The 22,276-nt window shown below is 39.8% G+C and overlaps 1 protein-coding gene across 2 annotated transcripts in view; it reads right to left on the reverse strand.

Moving 5' to 3' along the window:
* The window catches only part of IQGAP2 (IQ motif containing GTPase activating protein 2), a 288,011-nt gene that overhangs the window by 17,241 nt on the left and 248,494 nt on the right, over window positions 1-22,276 (reverse strand). For both annotated transcript variants that reach the window (XM_004270825.4, XM_033430051.2), the window contains exons 22-30: window positions 22,028-22,177; window positions 18,815-18,978; window positions 16,412-16,636; window positions 15,039-15,179; window positions 14,604-14,688; window positions 13,730-13,962; window positions 11,559-11,691; window positions 5,979-6,081; window positions 5,097-5,238 (exon numbers count right to left, since the gene is read on the reverse strand). In XM_004270825.4, coding sequence (XP_004270873.1) covers window positions 5,097-5,238; window positions 5,979-6,081; window positions 11,559-11,691; window positions 13,730-13,962; window positions 14,604-14,688; window positions 15,039-15,179; window positions 16,412-16,636; window positions 18,815-18,978; window positions 22,028-22,177 — 1,376 coding nt within the window. The remainder of the gene's footprint in view (window positions 1-5,096; window positions 5,239-5,978; window positions 6,082-11,558; window positions 11,692-13,729; window positions 13,963-14,603; window positions 14,689-15,038; window positions 15,180-16,411; window positions 16,637-18,814; window positions 18,979-22,027; window positions 22,178-22,276) is intronic.

Below are 22,276 nucleotides of genomic sequence, written 5' to 3' on the forward strand. Positions count from 1 at the left end.
CCTCCTTCCCCATGGACTAAAGCCCAGTGGACATTGGGTGCTGGAGCTTTTTCTCCTTTTCCTTGTTTTTTTTTGAAAAAGAAACACCTATAGAAGAAAATAAATGTACTTTACCCACTCCCCCACAAAAAAAAAAAAAAAAAAAAAAAGAGTGTAGGCCCAGAAAGATTTAAGACTGTCTGGATTTGAACCTATGCCCCACTTACTAGCTATACTACCAGGAAAGGGTTTTTGTCTGTTCTGTGCCTAGTTTTCTATTACATAAAACCCAGGTAATAACCTCTACCTCTTGGAGTTGCTGAGAGTATTACATGACTCATGGATGTTGTTATGTTATACATGTTGTTATCTGTTATTATCTATACCCATATCCATAGGACAGTCCCTGGTACATGGTAAGCACTACACAGGTGTTTGGTATTATTATCATCTTCATCCTCATCTAATTATTAAGAATTATGAAACTAGCATGGAATTAAATTTACAAGCATAAGGATTAACAGTGCCGTATTCAGGGACCCTCATGAAGATGAATTACTCATCACTGCAAAGCTAGTGATTTTGTAATTAATAATAAGGGGGGCATTTTGAAAGTTAAAAACACAACCTATTTAACAAGGAGGCAAAATAGATTTTTGATAGAGAAAAGCCAGTTATTTTTATCCCCAACAGCTCTGCATTCCATGACTGCCTACTTCTTAGTAACTTCTGAAAGGCACTGTCTGATTTCAGTTAAATTTGGTTCTCTAATGAAGAGTCTCAAGAACTATATTTTATGTTTGAGTTAGGAATTTGGTTTATTGCTTGGAAGAAAGTCATCCCCATAAGAGTTTTCGAATCAGTATTTCCAAGCGTCTATCAATGGAACATCAATGGCCTATGAATTTAAAGCATGTCAGTGCCCATCTACTTGCTTCCCATAATTTTAGAATTTAATTTCCTCACCTCAGAGATAAAGACTCAGACTAGGTGGTCTCCAAGCTCCTTGTCAATGACACATTTTATAATTACCTGTTAGTATCAAGATTTTGAAATATATACTTAAGGTATAATGTATTTGGAAGTAAGGCTAGCCTAACATCATGGAGCGAACTCTACTGACTGTTTTGGGCAATACCCAAATTCCACTTTTGGGGAAGGCTACTTGGTCAGTCTGCATTTCAAGTTGTTATCCACGATGATCCACTGGGCTGCTTAGTGAAGGGCTCTGCTAACAGCATGATCTTGAAGTATGCCCAGAGGAAGGCTTTCTAGACCCCAGAGGCCTATGAAAGCAGTAAATTACTGAATCTATTAAAACATTGGCCCAATAGCCTTTTTTATATAAATGGAAAAGTTGATCCTACAGTTCACATGGAATTGCAATGAACCCCAAGTAACCAAAAGAATCTTGAAAAAGAACAACTTGGAAGACTCATACTTCCCAATTTCAAAACTTACTACAAAGCTACAGTGATAAATGCAGTGTGGTACTAGCATAAGGATAGGCATATAGATCAATGGAATAGAATTTAGAGTCTAGAAAACCATATATGTATGGTTGATTGGCTTTTGACAAGGGTGTCTAGACCACCTAATGGAGAAAGAATAGTCTCTTTAAGAAATTGTTGCGGAAAACTGGGCATCCACATGCAAAAGAATAACGTTGGACCCCGACCTTCCACCATACACAAAAATTAGCTCAAAAGGGATCACAGACCTAAATATAAAAGCTGAAACTATAGAACACTTTAGCAAAAAACACAGGAGTAAATCCTCATGATCTTGGATTGAGCAATGAATTCTTATGACACCAAAAGCACAAGAAACAACAACACAAAATAGATAAACGGCATTTCATTAAGTTAAAAAACTTTTCTACAGAAAAGGATATTACCAAGAGAATAAAAAGACAGCCCTGAAATAATGCCATTTGCAGCAACATGGATACAACTAGAGATTATTATACTAAGTGACATAAGTCAGAAAGAGAAAGATAAATACCATATGATATCACTTATATTTGGAATCTAAAACATGACACAAATGAACCTATCTATGAAACAGAAACAGAATCACAGACATAGAGAACAGACTGCTGGTGGCCGGAGGTGAGTGGTGGTGGGGCTGGGAGAGGGATGGAGTGGGAGGTTGGGAGCAGATATAAGCTTTAATATATAGAATGGATAAACAACAAGGTCCTACTGTATAGCATAAAGAACTATATTCAATAGCCTATGACAAACCGTAATGGAAAAAATATATTAAAAAGAAGAATGTATATATATAACTGAATTACTTTGCTGTACAGCAGTAATTAACATAACATTGTAAATCAACTATACTTCAATAATAAAAAGACAACCCATAGAAGGGGTGAAAATATTTGCAAATCATATATCTGATAGGGGTTTACCATCCAGAACATATAAAGAACTCTTACAACTCTGCAACAAAAAGACAAACAATCCAACTAAAGAATGGGCAAAAGACTTGAATAGACATTTCTACAAAGAAGATAGGCTGACAAGCACATGGAAACATTATTAATCATTAGAGAAACATTATTAATCATTAGGGAAATGCAAATCAAAACCACAATGAGATACTATTTCATACCCACTAGGATGGCTATAACAACAAAATAAACAAAACAGAAAATAAATTTTGTGAATTATGGAAACATTGAAACTCTCATACTTTGTTGGTAGGAATATGAAATGGTGTAGCCACTGTGGAAAAAAGGTCTGGCAGTTCCTCAAAACAGAATTACCATATGACCCAGCAATTCCACTCCTAGGTGTATACCCAAAAGAACTGAAAACAGTATTCAAGTAAAAAGATGTATATAAATGTTTACAGTAGTACTATTCACTATAGCCAAAAGGTAGCAACAACCCAAATGTCCAAGATAAATGTGGTATGTCCATACAATGGAATGTTATTCAGCCAAAAATATGCTGAATAAGAGAAGCCAGACACAAAAGGCCACATATTGTATGATTCCATTATATGATATTTCCAGAATAGGCAAGTTCCTAGAGACAGAAAGCAGAAAAGATGCCCCAGGGTCATTGGGGAAATGACTGCTTAATGGATACAGGGTTACTTGTGGGGTGATAACAGTGTTCTGGAACTAGATAGTTGTGATGCTTACACAACATTCTGGACGTACTAAGTGCCACTGAATTGTACACTTTAAAAGGTTAGATTGGTAAATTTTATGTTGTGTGTATTTTACTACAAAATACAAGAGTAAGTAAGTAAATAAATAAAACCACTGGCTGGCTCTACTTGGAATGGTGATTAAAGAAGCAGACAGTACTTTTTTCTAGCATACAGTGGGGAGGGAGCCACACAAGGGCTGAGGCAAGTAGGACAATGCACCAGGCCTTCCTGGCTAAGCTGCATTGCTGCCCCACACACCTGACTTTCATGGTTTTGCTTTTGAAATGTGCACTCCAAAAACTCACAGAACCATGGGGACTCAGATTCAGAAATAAGTATAAATATACCCGATGTTCAGACTATTTGATATTTTAGACTACCCAAATCATGATCTCCATTCATTAATGCAGACATTTGAGTTGACTGCATTTAGAAAATGGTACTCAAGTAACAGACAAAATTAATTATGAAAAAATTTCTTCCTGTTACTTCTAAAGGACAAAGCTTATGAGATCACAGGATTACTGGCCTAATTTAATTTGCATGGTGGAACCACAGGATCTGTATTTCCAGTTACCTTTGTAATTGGCACATGCTCAGAGGAACCCAGGGAGTAGCTTCCACAGTTTTCCCCCTTTTTTCTGTTGCCCTGTTCTGAGCTGTCTCTGCAAGTGCAATCTGACTTCATCATCAGTAGTTTAAAGGAACTGCCCTCAACTCTTATGAAGCCAAGTTTGTGTAGGAGTCCTGCGTCCCTCAAGTGAGCTGTGCTCTCCAACAGACTGCAGACCCCCGGAAGGCAGGGACCCTTAATGGCTTGCTCACCGCTGTGTCCTCAGCCTCAAGCCCAGTGCCATGGACACAGAGTAGATACTCAAGTATTCGGCTACGTGAACAAACAGATCCTTAGAGATAATCGGAGCACAAAATAAACAAGCTTAGTAGAAGAAGCACCTATGTACATATTCCAACATAGCACACTAAGTTTTTTTTTGTTTTTTTTTTTTGCCATTTTCATGGGATTGAATATCTGGAAAAAATCAACTAGAAATGAGTACTGTCCAAAGTCTGTCAGTGGCAGAACAGAAAGGTCCTGTAGCAAATTAAAACAACCTCAGAATTCAGGGCCTGTGCCTTGGAAGTCATGTGTGAAGTATTATTTAAATACTTATTTATTTCCTTTTCTCCCCATTTCCCATTTCCATTCTCCACCTCACCCCAACGTACAACTGTTTTAATGTGCTAATGCGAATCCTTTTGGTTATATTAGTTCTTAAAAACTGTATTGTTTGGTGAGCACCTGGCTTTGGTTTAAGGCGTCTCGATTTATGGTGATGGATCATTTTTTCTTACCCTGTATATACAGGACTGATGTGGAATGTCCATGAGGCCTTGACTGAAAAAGTACAGTATTAATTAAAAGTGTGAAAGCTTCGCTTGAAATCTTTGAGAACAAGAAACTGGGTATAAATAAAGTCAAAGTTGGTCAAGATATCCAGGCTTAGTTTAATAGGCAAGGTGTCTAATAAATCAGATAACAGCATTATGTCTTATCGTGTGTGCCTTTTACGTTAACATTTTATACCAGAAAATTAATTAGGTTCAAGGCATTTCCTTGACTGTTCTTTTGACCACTGAAACAGATATTTCCTTTCAGCTACGTGAGGCCTTTCACCAGCTGAGTTAATAATTTCTTAAAGGAAAGGAATCAAATTACTACAAGGAAAACTAAAACACAAGATAGGCTTTAAGAAAGTATCATGATATTTAGTTCCCTCTTAAATTACAAAGAGTCTACTATTCCTTAGTTAGATGTTTGGTGGATAAACATAATGTATTTCAATATTTAGATATTTTAAAATGGATTATTTGAGGAATTAGCCTTATTTGAATTTGCATGGTTTAAGATGCATAATTGGAGACATGTGCTCTTTAAGCTCCAAACTTACTTGATCATGAGGCTTTGGCCATCTATAGCTTCACCATCCCCTATGTCGTACTTGCTGGTCAGGAAAAGGGAAATCTCAGTCTTTGCAAGTTGACTTAGTGTGTTTACCTTGTCAGGGTCACTGGGGTCAACAGCTCCTTCCCCTGTAGAATAAAATATTGTTATTTTTCCAATTCACTGATTGTGACAGTGGCATCAACAATGTAAGATAAAGGTTCTATAGGAAACATGGGCTCGGTAGTTGAACAGGAGATCATGGTCCTCAGAAGAAAACACATTCCAGGGCTTCCCTGGTGGCTCAGTGGTTGAGAGTCTGCCTGCCGATGCAGGGTTCACGGGTTCGTGCCCCGGTTCGTGAAGATCCCACATGCCGTGGAGCGGCTGGGCCCGTGAGCCATGGCCGCTGAGCCTGCGCGTCCAGAGCCTGTGCTCCGCAACGGGAGAGGCCACGGCAGTGAGAGGCTCGTGTACCACAAAAAAAAAGAAAACACATTCCAATACACTTTAAAAAATCTCGGAATTAAACATTAAAATAGCATAGGACATCAATATTCGAAATTTGAAAAAGATTACTAAAAGAGAGAACTGTTAATAAAAGACACCATTGGAGAACATAGCAAGGAACGTCTAATAAATTTCGCTCTTTTTCTTTCTGTATGGTTGACAAATCGTTTTTGATGTATCTAGAGCTTCAAGAGTATCAAATTGTTTGATAATCTAGCACACTAAGAATTACAGAATCCTTCATGTAGGAAGGGGCTAGTGTAGTTATCCTTTAAATAAACAAGTATTAAATTAAAAAGATTTTTTGATCTAGGATAGGAAAACCAACCAACCATCCAACCAACCAATCAAATACAAACCAGAGGGAAGAAGCCCTTACCAAGGAAAGATTCCACATTAGGTACCTCTCCCAGCAATTCCAAAAGTTCATTCAGTAAGTCATTTTTTTCAGGGGCAATCGCATCCTGGTGTTCCAACAGGAGCTTTATATAGAAAGCAACACACATACAAAAATAAAAGTCAGTTCTTAATGGCTACCATATTTACATAGTTCCCTTCCCAGTTTTTCATAATAACTTTTTTCTGATATTGTTTGAACCTTAAATACAGGTCTGACATATATTAAAATTAGAGACCACAGAGAGACACAGCTTGCATTTTATCTTAGAGGCAAGTGCCCACTCTTCATCGAGAAACTGTAGTTTTGTGAAAGGTGTTCATAAACACTCTTTCAGCAAGATCTTGCAAGATCTGCCAAGAGGCAGCCTTCTTCCACCTAAACCCTGTGCTCCCTCCATGTTTATACAAAAGTCAAAGTTGAGGGATAAATTAGGAGTTTTGGATTAACATATACACACTACTATATATAAAATAGATAACCAACAAGGACCTACTGTACAGCACAGGGAACTATGCTCAATATTTTGTAATAACCTATAAGGGAAAAGAATCTGAAAGGCTACATACATAGTAGTCTGAATCACTTTTCTATACACCTGAAACTAACACAGCATTGTAAATCAACGACACATCAATAAAAAAGAGGGAAAAAAAAGTCAAAGTTGGGGAAAGAGTCTAAAACAACACACAAGTCTCTTGGCTAATAACGGTAGCAAACTGTAAGGGCATTTCCATAACTCTTCAGAGAAAAATTATTCGGTAATCAAACACTATATATTTTTTCAAATCACCACTATTAGCTATTTCAATGTCTGGCATTGAAGATCTTTCATGGGTATGGATAGCAGAAATGCCCATATGATTCCTTGGCCTGAGACCTAGATGTACCAGCTGGTTCTTCCTTTCAGAATTCCAAAAATGGATTAAGGGGAACACTGCTGGGTGTTTGCCAGGTCTTAGAGGAAACATAGTAACTCTGGGGGCACAGCTATGAAAACACAGCTGCTCTTGTTTTCATTTCGAGTTAAATTAAAACAATGTTTCCAAAGTGTGGGACTGGTATCCCTGGTGATGGGAAATCTAATTTTAGTTGTTTTGAGTAGCTAACTTACAAAACACTGAATCATATAATAAAATTAGTCTTTTTCATTTTTAATCTCTTTTCTCTCAACAGCTTTATTGAGATACAATTAACACACCATCACATCCACGCATTTAAAACCTATGATAATGATGGTTTTTAGTATATGCAAAGACTTGTGTAACCATCACCACTATCTAATTTCAGAATATTTTCATCACCTTAAAAGAAACTGTGTACCCATTAGCTGTCACTCCCCAGTATTACCCCTTCCTCCTGGAAGCCATTAATGTACTTTCTGTCTCTATAGATATAGCTGTTCCAGTTGCTTCACATGAGTGGACTCATACAATGTGTGTCCTTTTGTGACTGGTTTCTCTCACTGAGCATGATGGTTTCAAGGTTCATCCAGGTTGTAGCATGCATTTGTTCCTCTTTATTCCCGAAAAATTTTTCCATTATATGGATATATCACACTTCATTCATTCATCTTTTGATGGACATTTGTTTCCAGTTTTTGGCTATTATGAATATGCTGCTGTGAACATTCATGGACCAGTTTTTGTGTGCATATGTTTTCATTTTTCTTGAGCCCATACCTAGGAATTGCTTCATCACATAGTAACTCTGTTTAACATTTAGGAATTGCCAAACTGATTTCCTAAGTGGCTGCACCATTTTGCATCTCCACCAGCAGTATATGAGAGTTTCAGTCATTGTACATCCTTGCCAACATTTATTATTACCTGACCTTTTAATTCTAGCTATCCTAGTGGGCGTGAAGTTATCGCATTTTGGTTTTGATGTGCATTCCCTGATGACCAATAATGATGAGCATCTTTTCATGTGCTTATTGGCTATTGTATATTTTCCTTGGAGAAATCTCTATACAGATCGCTTGCCCATTTAAAAATTTTATTTTTATGTTTTTATTTTTAACTGTAGTAAAATACACAACATAAAATCTACCATCTTAACCATTTTTTTTTTGGTACGCGGGCCTCTCACTGTTGTGGCCTCTCCCATTGCGGAGCACAGGCTCCGGATGCGCAGGCTCAGCGGCCATGGCTCACAGGCCCAGCTGCTCCGCGGCATGTGGGACCTTCCCGGACCGGGGCACGAACCCGTGTCCCCTGCATCGGCAGGTGGACTCTCAACCACTGCGCCACCAGGGAAGCCCTGTTTTTGTTTTTATAGTAGCCGCCATAATGGGTGTAAGGTGGTATCTCATGTTTTTATTTTTTTATTTTTCCAAAACAAATGATAGATTTATAGGCTGTCTCTATTATACAATGAGGCAAAATCATTGTGGTTTTGATTTGGATTTCCCTAGTCATTAGTGATGTTGAGCATCTTTTCACGTGCTTGCCAGCCATTTCTATATCTTCTTTGGAGAAATGTCTATTCAGGTCTGTAGCTCATTTTAAAATTGGGCTGTTTTTTGTTGTTGTCAGATTGTGAGAATTCTTTACATATTCTGGATATTAACCCTTTATCAGATACAGTATGTGATTTGCAAATATTTCTCCCATTCTGTAGGTTGCCTTTTCACTGTGTTCATTGTGTCATTTGATGTACAGTTGCCCATTTTTAAATCAGATTATTTAGCTCACCATGGAGTTGTGGGTTTTCTTTATGCATTCTGGATCCAAGTCCTTTAACAGATACATTATCTGCAATTATTTTCTCTCATTCCCTTGGTTGTCTTTTCTTGATGGCAATGTTTACAGCACAAAAGTTTCCAATTTTGAGGAGGTCCAATTTATCTGTTTTTTTGTTTTGGTTTCTTTTCCTTTTGTGGCTTGTACATTTGGTGTCATATCTAAGAAACCATTGCCAAGGTCACAAAGATTTACTCCTATGTTTTCTTCTAAGAGTTTTGTAATTTTAGCTCTTATATTTAGGTCTCTGATCCATTTCGAGTTCATTTTTGTATAGGGTGGAAGGAAAGGGTCCAACTTCATTCTTGGCATGTGGATTTCCAGTTGTCCCAGAACCATTTGTTGAAAAGACTATTCTTTGCCCACTGAACTGTTTTAGTCCCTTGTCAAAAACAAACTGACCACAGATTTGAAGATTTCTAGACTCTCAGTTCTATCTCATTGACTGCTATGTCTATCCTTATGCTGGTACAACACTGCCTTGATTACTTCCTTTTCCATTCTCTTTAATCTTTAAGATTAGTGAAGGAGAGAGTTATCTGTTTAATGCTGAATTTTCCCTAACATTCCCTGACACTTACAAATTGGGTTTTTAAGAAAGGGAGAGGGGGCCTCAGATGCATAGCTTCAAGGAAGCAACTATATTCAACTACTTTTAAAGTTCTGTCCACTGTAAGACATGCTAGTTTTTCTACTATGGTTAGATTTAAAGCAAGATGTTATATAAGTAACACAGATGACAGAAAGACACGGTGAAATCTGGAAGTAGTACACAGGATATTTTGGGGTAAGGTAAGTCAGAGACAAGAACAAAATAAGCAAGATGGATACATTTATGTTCTAGTTCTCTGAAGAGATGGGACAGTTGATGGGCTGCTGTCTCTGGAAGGGATGATTTAGGCAGCCAGCTTCTACTCTTTATTCTGATAATGACAGAACATCAAAATTTCCTGAAAATGTCTCCTTAAAGAGCTAATGTTCTACATGTTCCTTAGAGAACAAGGGGCAAGTATGTGGACACAGGCGTGGCAAGTCATGCTACTGCCGTGCTTGTGTCTGCATGTGGACTTGCAGTGAGGACTTGAGACAGACAGTAAACAAGGACAGTCTTTCCCTGCAATTACACTTCTCCCACGTTATTACATCTGCTTCCAACATCACACATGATGGAATTCCAAACTGGTTACGAGTTATGTTTCCCAGGATTGGATTCTGTTTTCAACTCTTGTTGACGAAAGGAACAGACTATTTCTCCTTGAAGAGTAACAGTCTAAATTAATACAGTAACATTGTCTCTCAGTTCTCCTTGGGAAAGAATCTCTCAATTTTCCTGCATGTGGCTATTGCCCTCAGCACATGTGCAGCCAATATGTGGACATCTTTTTGAGATGAAAAATTTGCCATAACAAATAGATAAATGGGTCGTGGCTCAAATATGAATGAGTCTACTTGTTCGTTAGAAAATTATTTTTACAAGTGCTGCATATACTGGAAGCGTTTGCTTGGTGATTTGGGGTGTTTATATATAGGGAAAACAAGTATAGCCTCTTTATTTAATCAACCCACTCACTTCCTCAGCTGGTCATTCAGATCTGCTTTTGTTTAGGGTCACTCAAAACACTGATGGAGAGCTTGTTGCAAATGTCAAGGAGGTTCCCTGTCCCAACCCTGAAAGAGGGAAATCAAAAGTAGATCCAATCTTTCTCTCCAGCCCATATTTAAGGTTTAGTTACTTAGAAGAGTTTAATAATGAAGACTGAAATTTTGAGCAGCCAATTTTGCTACTTGTTGGTATATCTGGTTTGGTGGGGGAGGGGCTGGCCCTTTAAGAGGTGTGTACTTGTCGTGCTTTCCGCCAGTTGTGTGTATCAGTTGAAGCTGGGTGCATCCTTCACCAGGGCTTCTTGTGTGTATCTGAGTCACCTGGGATCTTGGGAGAATGCAGGTTCTGATTCTGGAGGTCTTGGGCGGATTTCTCGCATGTCCTCAGGACTTAGCTTGGAGTAGTCATGTCCAGAACTGTTCTTGAAAAGGTTATGCTTTAAGAACCTAGCTGGTTCAGGAAATAGGCTCTGGTCTTAAGCAAACAAAGACCCTCACCATGCCGAGAACACTGCCCTGCCCTCAAAATGCCCCTAATGCAGGCTAATGGTTGATGGTGGTGATGTCTGCACGTGAACCAGAGGGAGACATTATGACCCAGCAGACTGACAGTGCCTGGTTCTAAGAAATGGGTTTTTCCAGAACAACAGAAGCGATTCTTTGTAGGCGGCTATTGCTGGGGTGTGGGGTGTATGTCTTCTTTTCCCCAACCTGGATACGCCTGTTTATCCCCTCCCTCTTTGTGGCCAAACATTAGAAGAGAGGGAGCATTCTCCTTTTCCCAGAAAATTACTGGAAATGCGAAGAGAATTCTTGAAAGGGGGAGAGACCGACTCTGGGGTCCAGGCAGTGTGGCCCTGGTGGGTGGAGAAAATATCAGGGCTGCCCGGGCTCGGGGCTTAAACTGCACATTCACCACCTGACTGTAACTGGATCACGGAAGAAATAAACTTTCCTTGCTTGAGAGAAGGAGTTTTCCTAAGGCACAAGAGTCAGGGAATACATGTATCATGTCAAAAGTAAACTTCTCCTGTTTGGGAAAAGGAGATTAGTCAATGCATAAGGGTCAGGGAATAAATAATTCAAGTATTTTTTAGGTTGAGAACGTAAGTAGGAGCACATGCTTACAGTAACACCCTGTAGAAACTAAACATTTTCAAGAGCAGACGTTTGAACCCCGTGTCCATTGCTAAGACCCTCCTCCAACCTCTCTTACTGAATGTGTGCTGATGATTTCTTCAATTGAAATATAAATGACTGGTTTGCTGACTGTCACCACATCTGTGTATTTATCCATATTAAACTTTTCTTCTGGTTCAGGGACATTACAGGCTTCTTTGAAATATTTCCTAAAAAATGAAAAAAAAAACCAAAAGTCTTAAGACAGAGTCAAATTTGTGAATAAAATGGCTTTATCAAAATGGTGAGGAAATCTTCAGTGATGGCCTGTGCTTTGTTTTCTACTGTACACCTCGGGGGACCTGTTCCAGCACCTTCCAAGGCTGGCTCTGGACCTCGAAGCCGAGTCCATGTTTCGGGATGTTGGACCCAGGTCCTCAGAAAGGAACAGACAGAGCATTTAGGGCCTCAGGCCCTGTGACTGACCCAAGGTAATCAAACTATGGGCAGGGCATTTAAAAAATACGATTTTAAAAATGCCCCCGAAATCTACACAAAAATGTCAGTACTGATGTTCCCTGATCTAAGAATCAAGTCTTTGTAGAGAAAACAATCCATAAAGCAATTAGTCAAATTTGCTACTTTAATTGGCACAAACTCCTGGGGATTTCAACACCCTTTCAGAGTTTCTGTTACCAATTGGACAAAAATTCAAGTTAAGCCTACTCTACTCTTAGTTGATCCAGACAACAGTTGCTGGCTGGAAAGGCTGTTAAGACCAGACACACAGATACATACAAAGCTCCCTTTCCACCAGTGCTCAGACTCTAAAAACTCTGCTATTTTAAGCTACAGCGAATTTCAACAGAGAGATGGAGAAAAGCCAGGTGTGCTGCGATCATGGTTTAGGAGGGATTCTTTGCACAGGTAGAGTAGATATTTTATTCTATAAATTTGCCAATGTTTCATATGCCTGAAATTATCCTTGGTGTATCTCCTAAGGGCACCCAAGGCTTGCACACCAGAAAGACCTGTGCCTTCCCACCCCAAGGCCGGGGCAGGGTAAATGGCAGACAGCCATGCTCCCACGTGACAACTGGTCTTCCTGCACTTTTTTGGTTGTAACTTTTCATGGTTGCTGAGGAACACAAAGGATTAATATGAGTGGAAGAGAAAAAAAAAATAGATGAATTTAAGATATGAGGGGAGGCTTTTGGTTTTATTTCCTTTTAAATGAAGAAGAGTTGGAAACTTACATGTTTGGTAGGAATAATCTGAGAAAAAAGGAAGCAAAAAGAGGTTCTAATAGCAGATAAGGATTTGCAAGAAATGGATGTTACTTTTTTAGTCAGCGAGGAGACCTAAAATTAGCAGCTTGAGAAAATCAAGACTTCCCATAGTAAGAGGATTTGGGGAACATTTCTCACAAGAGGCCGCAAATTCCAGAAAGAGAGGAATGATCATGAACTACCTTTGTCAACAGATAAATCACTAATCTAGAGGAAAACTGAGGAATGGGAAATTATCATTTTCCAAGTGAGGCGTGAAAGGGGCCACATAGATGTCATACTTGTACGACTGGCTGAATGGCAGAAAAGAGAAAGTGAACGCCAAGATGAACATGCTTCCTCTGAGAGCTTCAGGGTGAGTGAACCTTCCTGCTAGATTCAGTCCTCCTCCCGTATCCCCGTGGACTGATTAATGATACAATTTGGAGAGCTTATAAAGTCAATAGACTTAAGTCTTACATGCATATCTGAGAGATGTTCGAGAACAGAATAGAACATGTTCACACACAATCCTCAACAAACATAGAAGCTGGATTTTCCCAACCATCCCAAACCAAATACTCAGTTTCCTGCTATTGTTTGATGCAGATCAAGGCAAGTTTTTCCTGAACGGACAAAATGATACCCTCTTTTTAAGTTCAGAAGAGCAGAAGTTAGCTATTTTGATTTCTTTAATTCTAAGTACTACAAGCCTATAGCGTACCAAGAAGATTAAATATTTCTTCTTGTCAATAGCAGAAGTCATGCACATGGGGATGACTCAATGTAACAGGGGCACTGGGGGTGGTGGGGGGATGGGGAACACCAGACAGAAGTAACCCCACCTGCTCGGCCTCCCTCCTCTTTCCCCACAGCAACAAGCAGTACAAGAAATGCATGCCCTGAGGTTCCTGCCCCCAAGCCCAGCTCTGGGCACAGAAAACACATTCCTCTTGCCCACCATCCTGCAAGTTTCTCCAAAGGTAACGATACCTCTCACCTGAACTCCTGATACGTCTCTGATAAATAATGGTTCATAGATGAGAGGTGCTCATTTTCTCCTTCAAAGAGCTTGTTGGAGGCTGCATGCTGAAGGACCTTGGCCACTGATCCCAAGTTTCTCCTCTGGTCGGAATTTATCTGACCTCCGGCTGTCATGTCGATGATATCAAAGCCGTCTGGGGCGACGATGGCTGGGTTCATGTACCGATAGTACAGGAGATTTCCAACAATCTGGAGTGATGTAGAAGAAAAGACTATTTTTGAGAGAGAAAACTCAAGAGTTTGGAGGGTTTTTTAAAAGTTAATATTAACTGACGTTTCCCAAGACAGCAAATCGTTCTCCGATCTGAATCTTAACAAGGAGTTAAGTAAAGGTAGTGAATATAATCACACATTATTAATATAGTTAACAAAATTATTTTTGGTGAAAATATGCTACTGCCCCCCCTCCAAATTCTCTAATATAAAAAGCCTCAATAATGTATAAGAGCTCCCAACTAACCTCATAACAATAGTCTTGAGAGCCATTAGAATACAAGACTTGTAGCTTATTATAAAAAGTCATACAGGGCTTCCCTGGTGGCGCAGTGGTTGAGAGTCCGCCTGCCGATGCAGGGGACACGGGTTCGTGCCCCGGTCCGGGAAGATCCCACATGCCGTGGAGAGGCTAGGCCTGTGAGCCATGGCCACTGGGCCTGTGGGTCCGGAGCCTGTGCTCCACAACGGGAGAGGCCACAACAGTGAGAGGCCCGCGTACCACACACACACACACAAAAGTCATACAAGGGGAAAAATTTTACAAAATGGTGTGTTGGTAATTTTGGCTCCTACCCCCAAGAGAAGCTATGGTGAGATCACCCTTGAAAATCTACCTTTAATAGCTCATCTTCTGTTGCATCGGGAAATTTCTCACGGATCGAATTCTTCAGTACTTTGGCTATATACCTCAATCCATAACTACATGGAAAACAGATGACAAAAGAAAATAATGGAAAAAGGCTAAGTGAGGAAGAAACACACAGCAATTGTTCCAGTCAACTAAAGCCAAGCAGTTTTCCTAAAAATTCAACACAAAATGAGATGGTAACGGAATCACAGGACTGCCACGGATGATCGTACTTGAGCGCTGTTCTGTACTGTTCCGTCTCTGGAGAACAGTTATGAATTTAAAGTGCAAATGTTGGCAAAATTTAAACGAGTAAATGCAATATGAGGAAAACTCCTATCTTCACTACAGGGGTTTATTTTACATAGTATTTCAAGAAATTCTAGCGAAGAAAGTTAAAGCTCCTACATATACAACTTACGGCAGTAGATCAAGGGAAGAAATGATAGAACTCAGGACTTTGTCGGTGACCCTTCTCAGGTTCTCGATGGAGGCCTCCAGTTTGTTTTTCACTTCTGGGTATGTCAGAGCCTGTTCTGTGGTCACATCGTAAGGCAGGTTGCTGAAACCACAACGAGGGCTTACGATTAACTGGGGGCTTAGGTATAAGCGTGTGTATCCTTGCCACATTGGTTCTACCATCAAGCTTTGTATCGTGAAGTAGAGTTTGCCCACGAACTCCAATGATAAAATGTTTGCTTGGGGCAGGGGAGAACCCACATGGAACCCTCTGCCACCAGAACAGCAGGGTGACTCCAGGCTCTCCATCTGGGCTCTTCTGGCAAAATAACAGGCAGACCCAGGTAACGTAGACCCAGCTAACTTTTCCTCTCTCTCTCCCCACCTCTCTCTTTTAAATTATAAAGAGCAGTATGTTCTTTACAGAAAAATATGCATATAAGCCAACAAGAAAACAATACTGACCCCAGAGACAACTACTTTTCCTTATTTTAGTGTATAACTTTCTGGTCCTCTGCTAGGCATGTGTGTATATGGGTGTAATGCAGTTCGTGTCTATATAGATCCCATATAGATCTTACGTGTGTGTATATACATGCATATTTGTTTTGATACAGAAAATGAGTCACTGTACCAAACTACAACCAAGAACTATGCTATGAACAGTTTACCCAGGCAACAAATATATTTCTATACCACCATTCCAAAGTTACTTACTACTCGATTGTTATATAAACATTTATTTAACAGATTCCCCAAAGCTAAATATTTTGACCTTCCCCAACTTTTGGGATTACAAACAGTGCTGTGACAACCACCCATGTAATTCTCTGTGCATATCTTAATGATTTCACATGGCATCCTTTTGCAGGAAATTAAAAGCTGGGATTGCTTGGATCAACAGACCGCTACCTAGAATGAGCCAATCCCACCCGGCTTGTTGAGGCCTACATGTTCAAGTTACTCACTTGGTAATTGTAAAAAAAAAAAAAAGTAGGTATTATCAGGTGAAGAGGTCTATGTCTAGGTCTAGGCCTGGGTTTAGAAACAACAAAGAAAAACGAAGGGAGAGAACTACAGAAATTGTGGCTTTGGGAATCAACTGGTACCGAAATCTGAAAATACCGTGTACCGCTAAAATGAGTAGGAGTCCAAGAATGTGGCCTGCATGGGTATGTTAAGGGAGGTAACAACATCTTAGATTGAAAACCGGCTTTGCACAGTGAATTTTGTTCTTTTAACAGAGCTTAACAGAGCTTAAGAGTATGTATAAATATACACATAAAAATGATCATAAAACACAACTGAAAACCACCATCGCCCAGGCTTTGCTACCTGGCTTCTCCAGTCTGTGTTTCTAGTTGGTTCACCCAGGCCTTGTACACCTCGACGGGGCTCGTGTTGATGATCAGGGATTTGTCATCGATGATCTCTTTCACCACCGGAGCCAGAAGCTGGCGCAGTGTGTTCTGTCCACGGGCACCTCTGTTGAAGCTGACGACCATCTTGATGACTGTAGGGTTCCCAGTAACTATGTCCTGGACCTGGTCCACCTTTGATCTAAAAAAAGGCCCAGACCAAACAAAATGGTTTGCCTCTATGCATAGAGTTTTAAACAGTGTATATTCTCTCTGGTGGGCAAGGGCTTTGGGGGGTTGTATTTTCCTCCATTGAAGATCAAAGACGGTGTGATTTAAAAGGAAGCTATCTCCCGTCTCTATTTGGTGAGCACACCTGAGCCAAAGGAGACTTTTGGCGGACATGGCCCACATGCTGTCTTTTGTAATACAACCTCTGAGTCTGAAACTTGTGGGAAGTTAAGGCAAAGCTTTCTCTCTAAGTACGACCATTCTATCTGCCTCCATCACTAGACAACATGCCTGACCTATCTGGCTAAAGGTTTGCAGTGGTAACAGGGCCTGTAGAGCAGGATCTACAATGCATGTCCTGATTCTAATTTATCAGGGCTATTGGAAGACTGAGTGTCCATTAATAAAGTGGGTCTCAGAATCCCCTGTTTATTATTTTTATTTAAAAAAAAAAGGAAGCTATCATTTGTAAGATGACTTATTCAAGAAATTTAAGGGTCTAAAAATAATTTCTCAGCTTTAATTCCAATCTAGAAGGCAGGAATGAACTAAAAATGGACCTAGACTAATAATAATACTGGGTGACGGTATACAAGTAAGGATGCTCCCTGTCTCTTTCCTGGGAGTTAGCCTTGAATTTCCAGTATTCTGCTGTATATTAGAAATATTTCACCCACATGTTCTACACCTAAAACTCAAACTCAGTGTTGAAAATCTCATCTGTGCCTTTTTCCTATGCATGCCCCCAGGGCCCCCCCGCCCATTTCCCTGAACTATGTAGCTCCAATTCATCCTGTTCATATGTGGCTAACAGATAGATCAATCTTCTGAAAACTCAATGTGGTCACGTCAAAAACCTTGCACACCTTCCCAGAAAGTAAAAAGAGCCTCAGCACTTGGGCCTATACTCAATGTCTCCCATAATCTGGCCCAACCTTACTTTCCTGGTGGTCACTAATTAAGTCACCTCTTGGCTAGACTAATCTACTTTCTTTCTTGCCCCCTGGCCCATACTGTTTCTAGCACCATAGTGCCTTATTTCCCTTTTCCATTTCTTTTTATAAAAACTGTAGATATTCTTCAAGGTTTGGGGTCAACTCCTTCCTCTTCCATACAATCTTTATCGATTGACTGCATTGGCACTTTTCTTTCCATCCTTCTGATCTGTTACACTGTGCTTATCATTCATTTAGTACTTACCTTATTCTACTGCATAGCATTGCTATTCCTCATGAATCCTATTTCTCATGCTGCCTTATAGACAGCATGAGGGCAGAGGTGCCTGGCTAATAGCTTCAGAGACCTATAGGATTAGCATCACTTAAGGGATCCAGAAGTAAGGAAGACAGTTAAGATCCATCTAGTTGGCTAAGGGCATTTCTCATGGGTTCCCCCCCCCTCAATTCATTATAGCTGCCTACACATTTTTTACATTAACTGAGTAAAAAATAAATTAGCAGCAGCTTAAATTCCAGTAAGAAGGAAAAACTATTTAGCAGAGATCATTATCCTCATCTGTTTATGGCTTTACTACTCACATAATTTTAATTAGGTTTTCTCACTGACTTTTTCTTAATATAAATTTATTTATTTTATTTATTTATTTTTGGATGCATTGGGTCTTCGTTGCTGCGTGCGAGGTTCCTCTAGTTGCAGTGAGCGGGGGCTACTCTTCGTTGCGGTGCACGGGCTTCTCATTGCGGTGGCTTCTCTTGTCGCAGAGCACGAGGTGCATGGGCTTTAGTAGTTGTGGCTCGCGGGCTCTAGAGCGCAGGCTCAGCAGTTGTGGCGCACAGGCGTAGCTGCTCCACAGTATGCAGGATCCCGGACCAGGGCTTGAACCCGTGTCCCCTGCATTGGCAGGGGGATTCTTAACCACTGTGCCACCAGGGAAGCCCTCACTGACTTTCAAAGAGCTTTGTACACTTGCAAAATCAAGAGTGGATTTAGCATTAGAAAAGATATCACTGCTGGGAGAAAGCTGTACCTGAATATATCTATGATGATGTGGCAATTTCTCAAGAAATTTGATAATTTTAATATGTATAAATAACTTATAAGAATAACTTTAAAATTATTTTAGTAAATCAGAGATAGCCACCACTAACAAAAGGTATTGGTATTTTTACATGTATACTTATATACATACTTTATTTCTTCCTCCAGAGCAGTTTTGAAAAGCTTGAGGAGTAGATATTCTTCCCGTTGATTGGAAGCGTAATTGTATAGGGTGAAAATAACAGTATCCATAAATTTAGTTGACTTGTTCTGTGGCATCTGGAAAATCAGCTTAGCGAGGTACAAAGGATTTGTCTGAAGGAAAGTGAGAAGAAGAAACACCCCCCCACAAAACTATATGTTAATATATTATTAAAAGCAGAGAGGAGTCCCCAGTTCCTTGCACTTTAATGACTTATTATGTATAAAGCATATAGAAGAGTATCTGGCACATATTAAGACTTTAAAAGGTAGCAGGTAATACTAATACTAAACTATAGGAAGTTATACTAGAAAGTTACGGTAGGATTTAAATTTTATATACTATATCATGACATATTTAATGGAGTATAATTGTATTATGTACACTCTACACCATTTGGAGCCACACCGTAATATTTATTGTGGAAACACAGGAGGCGGGGGGTAGCTGATAGATCTGGTATCCGAAGAGACTGGCAAGAAGGGACCAAGGGCTCAGCCAGATAGACTGTTCTAGAAGGACTGATGAATGAATAGAAGGAAACATATCCCATATTCTGAGGCAAGAAAGAAAAAGAAAAGGATACATTTACATGTGGAGACAGTGGGATGGCCATGATGTTTTAGAAAGCACGAGAAGGTAGGAGTGAGGCAGGGAGGCTGAACAGAGGGGTGAAGGTCAGGATAGTTCATGGGGGAAATGCCAGAAGAACCTGACAAGAAGCCCATATGCTTACTGTGGGAAAAGAACCACCCCAGAAGGCTAAGATAAAAAGAAGAGAAGAGAGAAGGGGGTGGCTGATAGACCTGGTATCCGAAGAGAGAATCTCTTTAAATTAAAAAAAAATTTAAAGATGGACAAGAATTAAAAAAAACTTGACATGTAGTTCAGCTTAGGATGGAGTTCCAGAGATGTAGCACCAGTCTTTGTGGTAATGTGGTTTTTCTGAAGGAGTTACACCAGATGGAGGTTAGAAGAAAAAAATATAATATTAAGGTGACAGAGAAATTTGATAGTCCTACTCTTTATCCTCCTTCCGATGAGAAAAGAAAATTTTCCATACATGGAGACCAGTATTTAAGAGTCTCAAGCAGTTTGGCTTTAAAAATTTTAAGAAAACCCTAATTCTAGTTTAGTTTACCACTTAGATTTACTTTCAAGCTCATAATGACTGGCTGACATTTTATGAATAAGCAGCTCAGGACAACCTTTTTCTTAGCATTCTGGGGTGATTCTTTTCCCACACTAAGCATATCGGCTTTTGAGAAAGGAAAGTTACTCTACAGCCAAAGAAGCCTCATTCCTCTCCAATGACCTAAAAACTTTAAATTTAGGCTCATACAGAAGAGACAAGCCCATAGCAAAACCTACACTAGCTGACCTGCTGCTTTGGCTAAGAATCGCCAAAGGCGAAAGGGATCCACGCCGTTTGCTCTTCTATAGCTTCCTTATTGGTCTTGGGTTAATGTCTCCAAAGCAGACAGGAGAAAAGGTGAAGAAAAATAAATGATTTTTTGACACTTCACTCAGTACAACTGAACAGTCATGCTCTGGTTCTATCGGTTTTGGATCGTTTAGGGAATAAACCTTGTGGAATTATTCTAAACACGCTCCTATGCTTTTTCTCCTTCCCATTAATGAGCCTCCACTTACATAACAGGGTAAACTATACAAATCTTAGGCCAGCGACTAAATTTTCACCTTCCTAAATGACACAAATTCTATCAAAATCCAACAATAGAAAATTAAATCCTAAAGAAGCTTCGTACACTTGGAAGTTCATGGATGTCAAAAGTGATAAATGTGAGAACCTACTGTATAGTACAGGGAACTCTACTCAATGCTCTGTGGTGACCTAAATGGGAAGGAAATCCAAAAAAGAGGGGATATATGTATACGTATAGCTGATTCACTTTGCTGTAGAGTAGAAACTAACAACATTGTAAAGCAGCTATACTCCAATAAAAATTAATAAAAAAATGATAAATGCTTAAGATTAAATTTATAACTGATGGATGCCTATTAACCTAATTTCAGCAGACAAAAAACCTTCCCCTGCCTAGTGCGAGCCCCCTTTCTTTCTGGAAAGGAAGCTGTTGTTAAGCCCTGGATTCCATGGACAATGCTGTTTTAACATTTTTCCTTCTATGCTGCCACATGGTGGACATCTGGAGTACTACACCTGTTCGCCACTCTAAGTAGAGAATTCTCAACTCTACCAAAATTAACGTCTCTTCTCTCAACGGGGCTAGCCACACCTCATTTATATTTTGGGTAATGTGTTCTCTGTGCACCTAATGCCAGCGACGTCCTCAAGCAAAGATTCAAGCATCTCCACGCCTTGACGGAATCACTGCCACCAGCAGCGGCCCCAGGGACACCTGACTTTCAAGGAAGAACGGCTGATCCATCTTTTTTGGGAAAGTTTTCCTGCCGAGGGGAGGCTTTGTTTCTATCTCTCACTATCGCTCACTGTTTCCTCTGGGACTAATTGTATGTGCGGGTGGGCCGATGAGGTTGATCAATGGTCAAACAAACAAAAAACTAGTCCACCAGACAGAGTCCAGCCCTAACCAGTTCAGCTTAGTTCTCACCCACACTCTTGAAGCAGTGGAAAATTACTGTTCACTTAGATCACAGTCATGCCATGGAAATAATGAAATAAAAAAGGAATCCCATTTCCCTAATCCAAACTCTCTGGCTCCTTCCTCAAAAGAAGGGCAGTCTGGTCCTGGTACAGATCTGTTTTTCATACAGTTACTTTAATTTTTTCATGTTTGACAGCACCTGCTTATGTTATTATTAGATTTATACCGTTTCTGCCGATAACTGCAGTATAATGTAGTCATGAAGAGCGTGACCGAAGTTTTAAGTCAAACTGCCAGGGTCCCAATACCCTTGTTTTACCATTTCCTGGCTGTGTCTCAGTTTTCTCACATGTAATACAGGAATATCAGTAAATTATTTTTTGATGGTTCCCAGGGTTGTACTAAGAATTAAAATGAGATAATGTGTACAAAGCACCTAGAATAGCACTTGGTACTTAATAGTGCTCAGAACATGTAAACTATTATAGCCTTAGCATGAGACAAGACCTACTGTAAAACACCAACGGGGACATAGCACTTACCCAAAACTCACAGTGAAAGAAATTGTTCTCACCTGTAAAAGATAAAAAAGCTGCTGATACGTTTCCAGTGTTTTTCTTCTCTCCTTACTCAAACTTTTGATCCCTTGGTTGTCAGTGTTATTCAGTATTTGCATTTCTCCACCTTTTTTCTTATTCAGTTTCGTTCTGTGTGAAATTACATCCTGGAAAAAATTTTTATGAAATTACTACTTTTTATGCTGGTACTCTTTACCTCCTTCCTTCTCAGACACCCTGAGACACACACAGTTGGAAAGATTAAT

The sequence above is a fragment of the Orcinus orca genome, chromosome 3, assembly GCF_937001465.1.
Source record: "Orcinus orca chromosome 3, mOrcOrc1.1, whole genome shotgun sequence".
NCBI lineage: Eukaryota > Metazoa > Chordata > Mammalia > Artiodactyla > Delphinidae > Orcinus > Orcinus orca.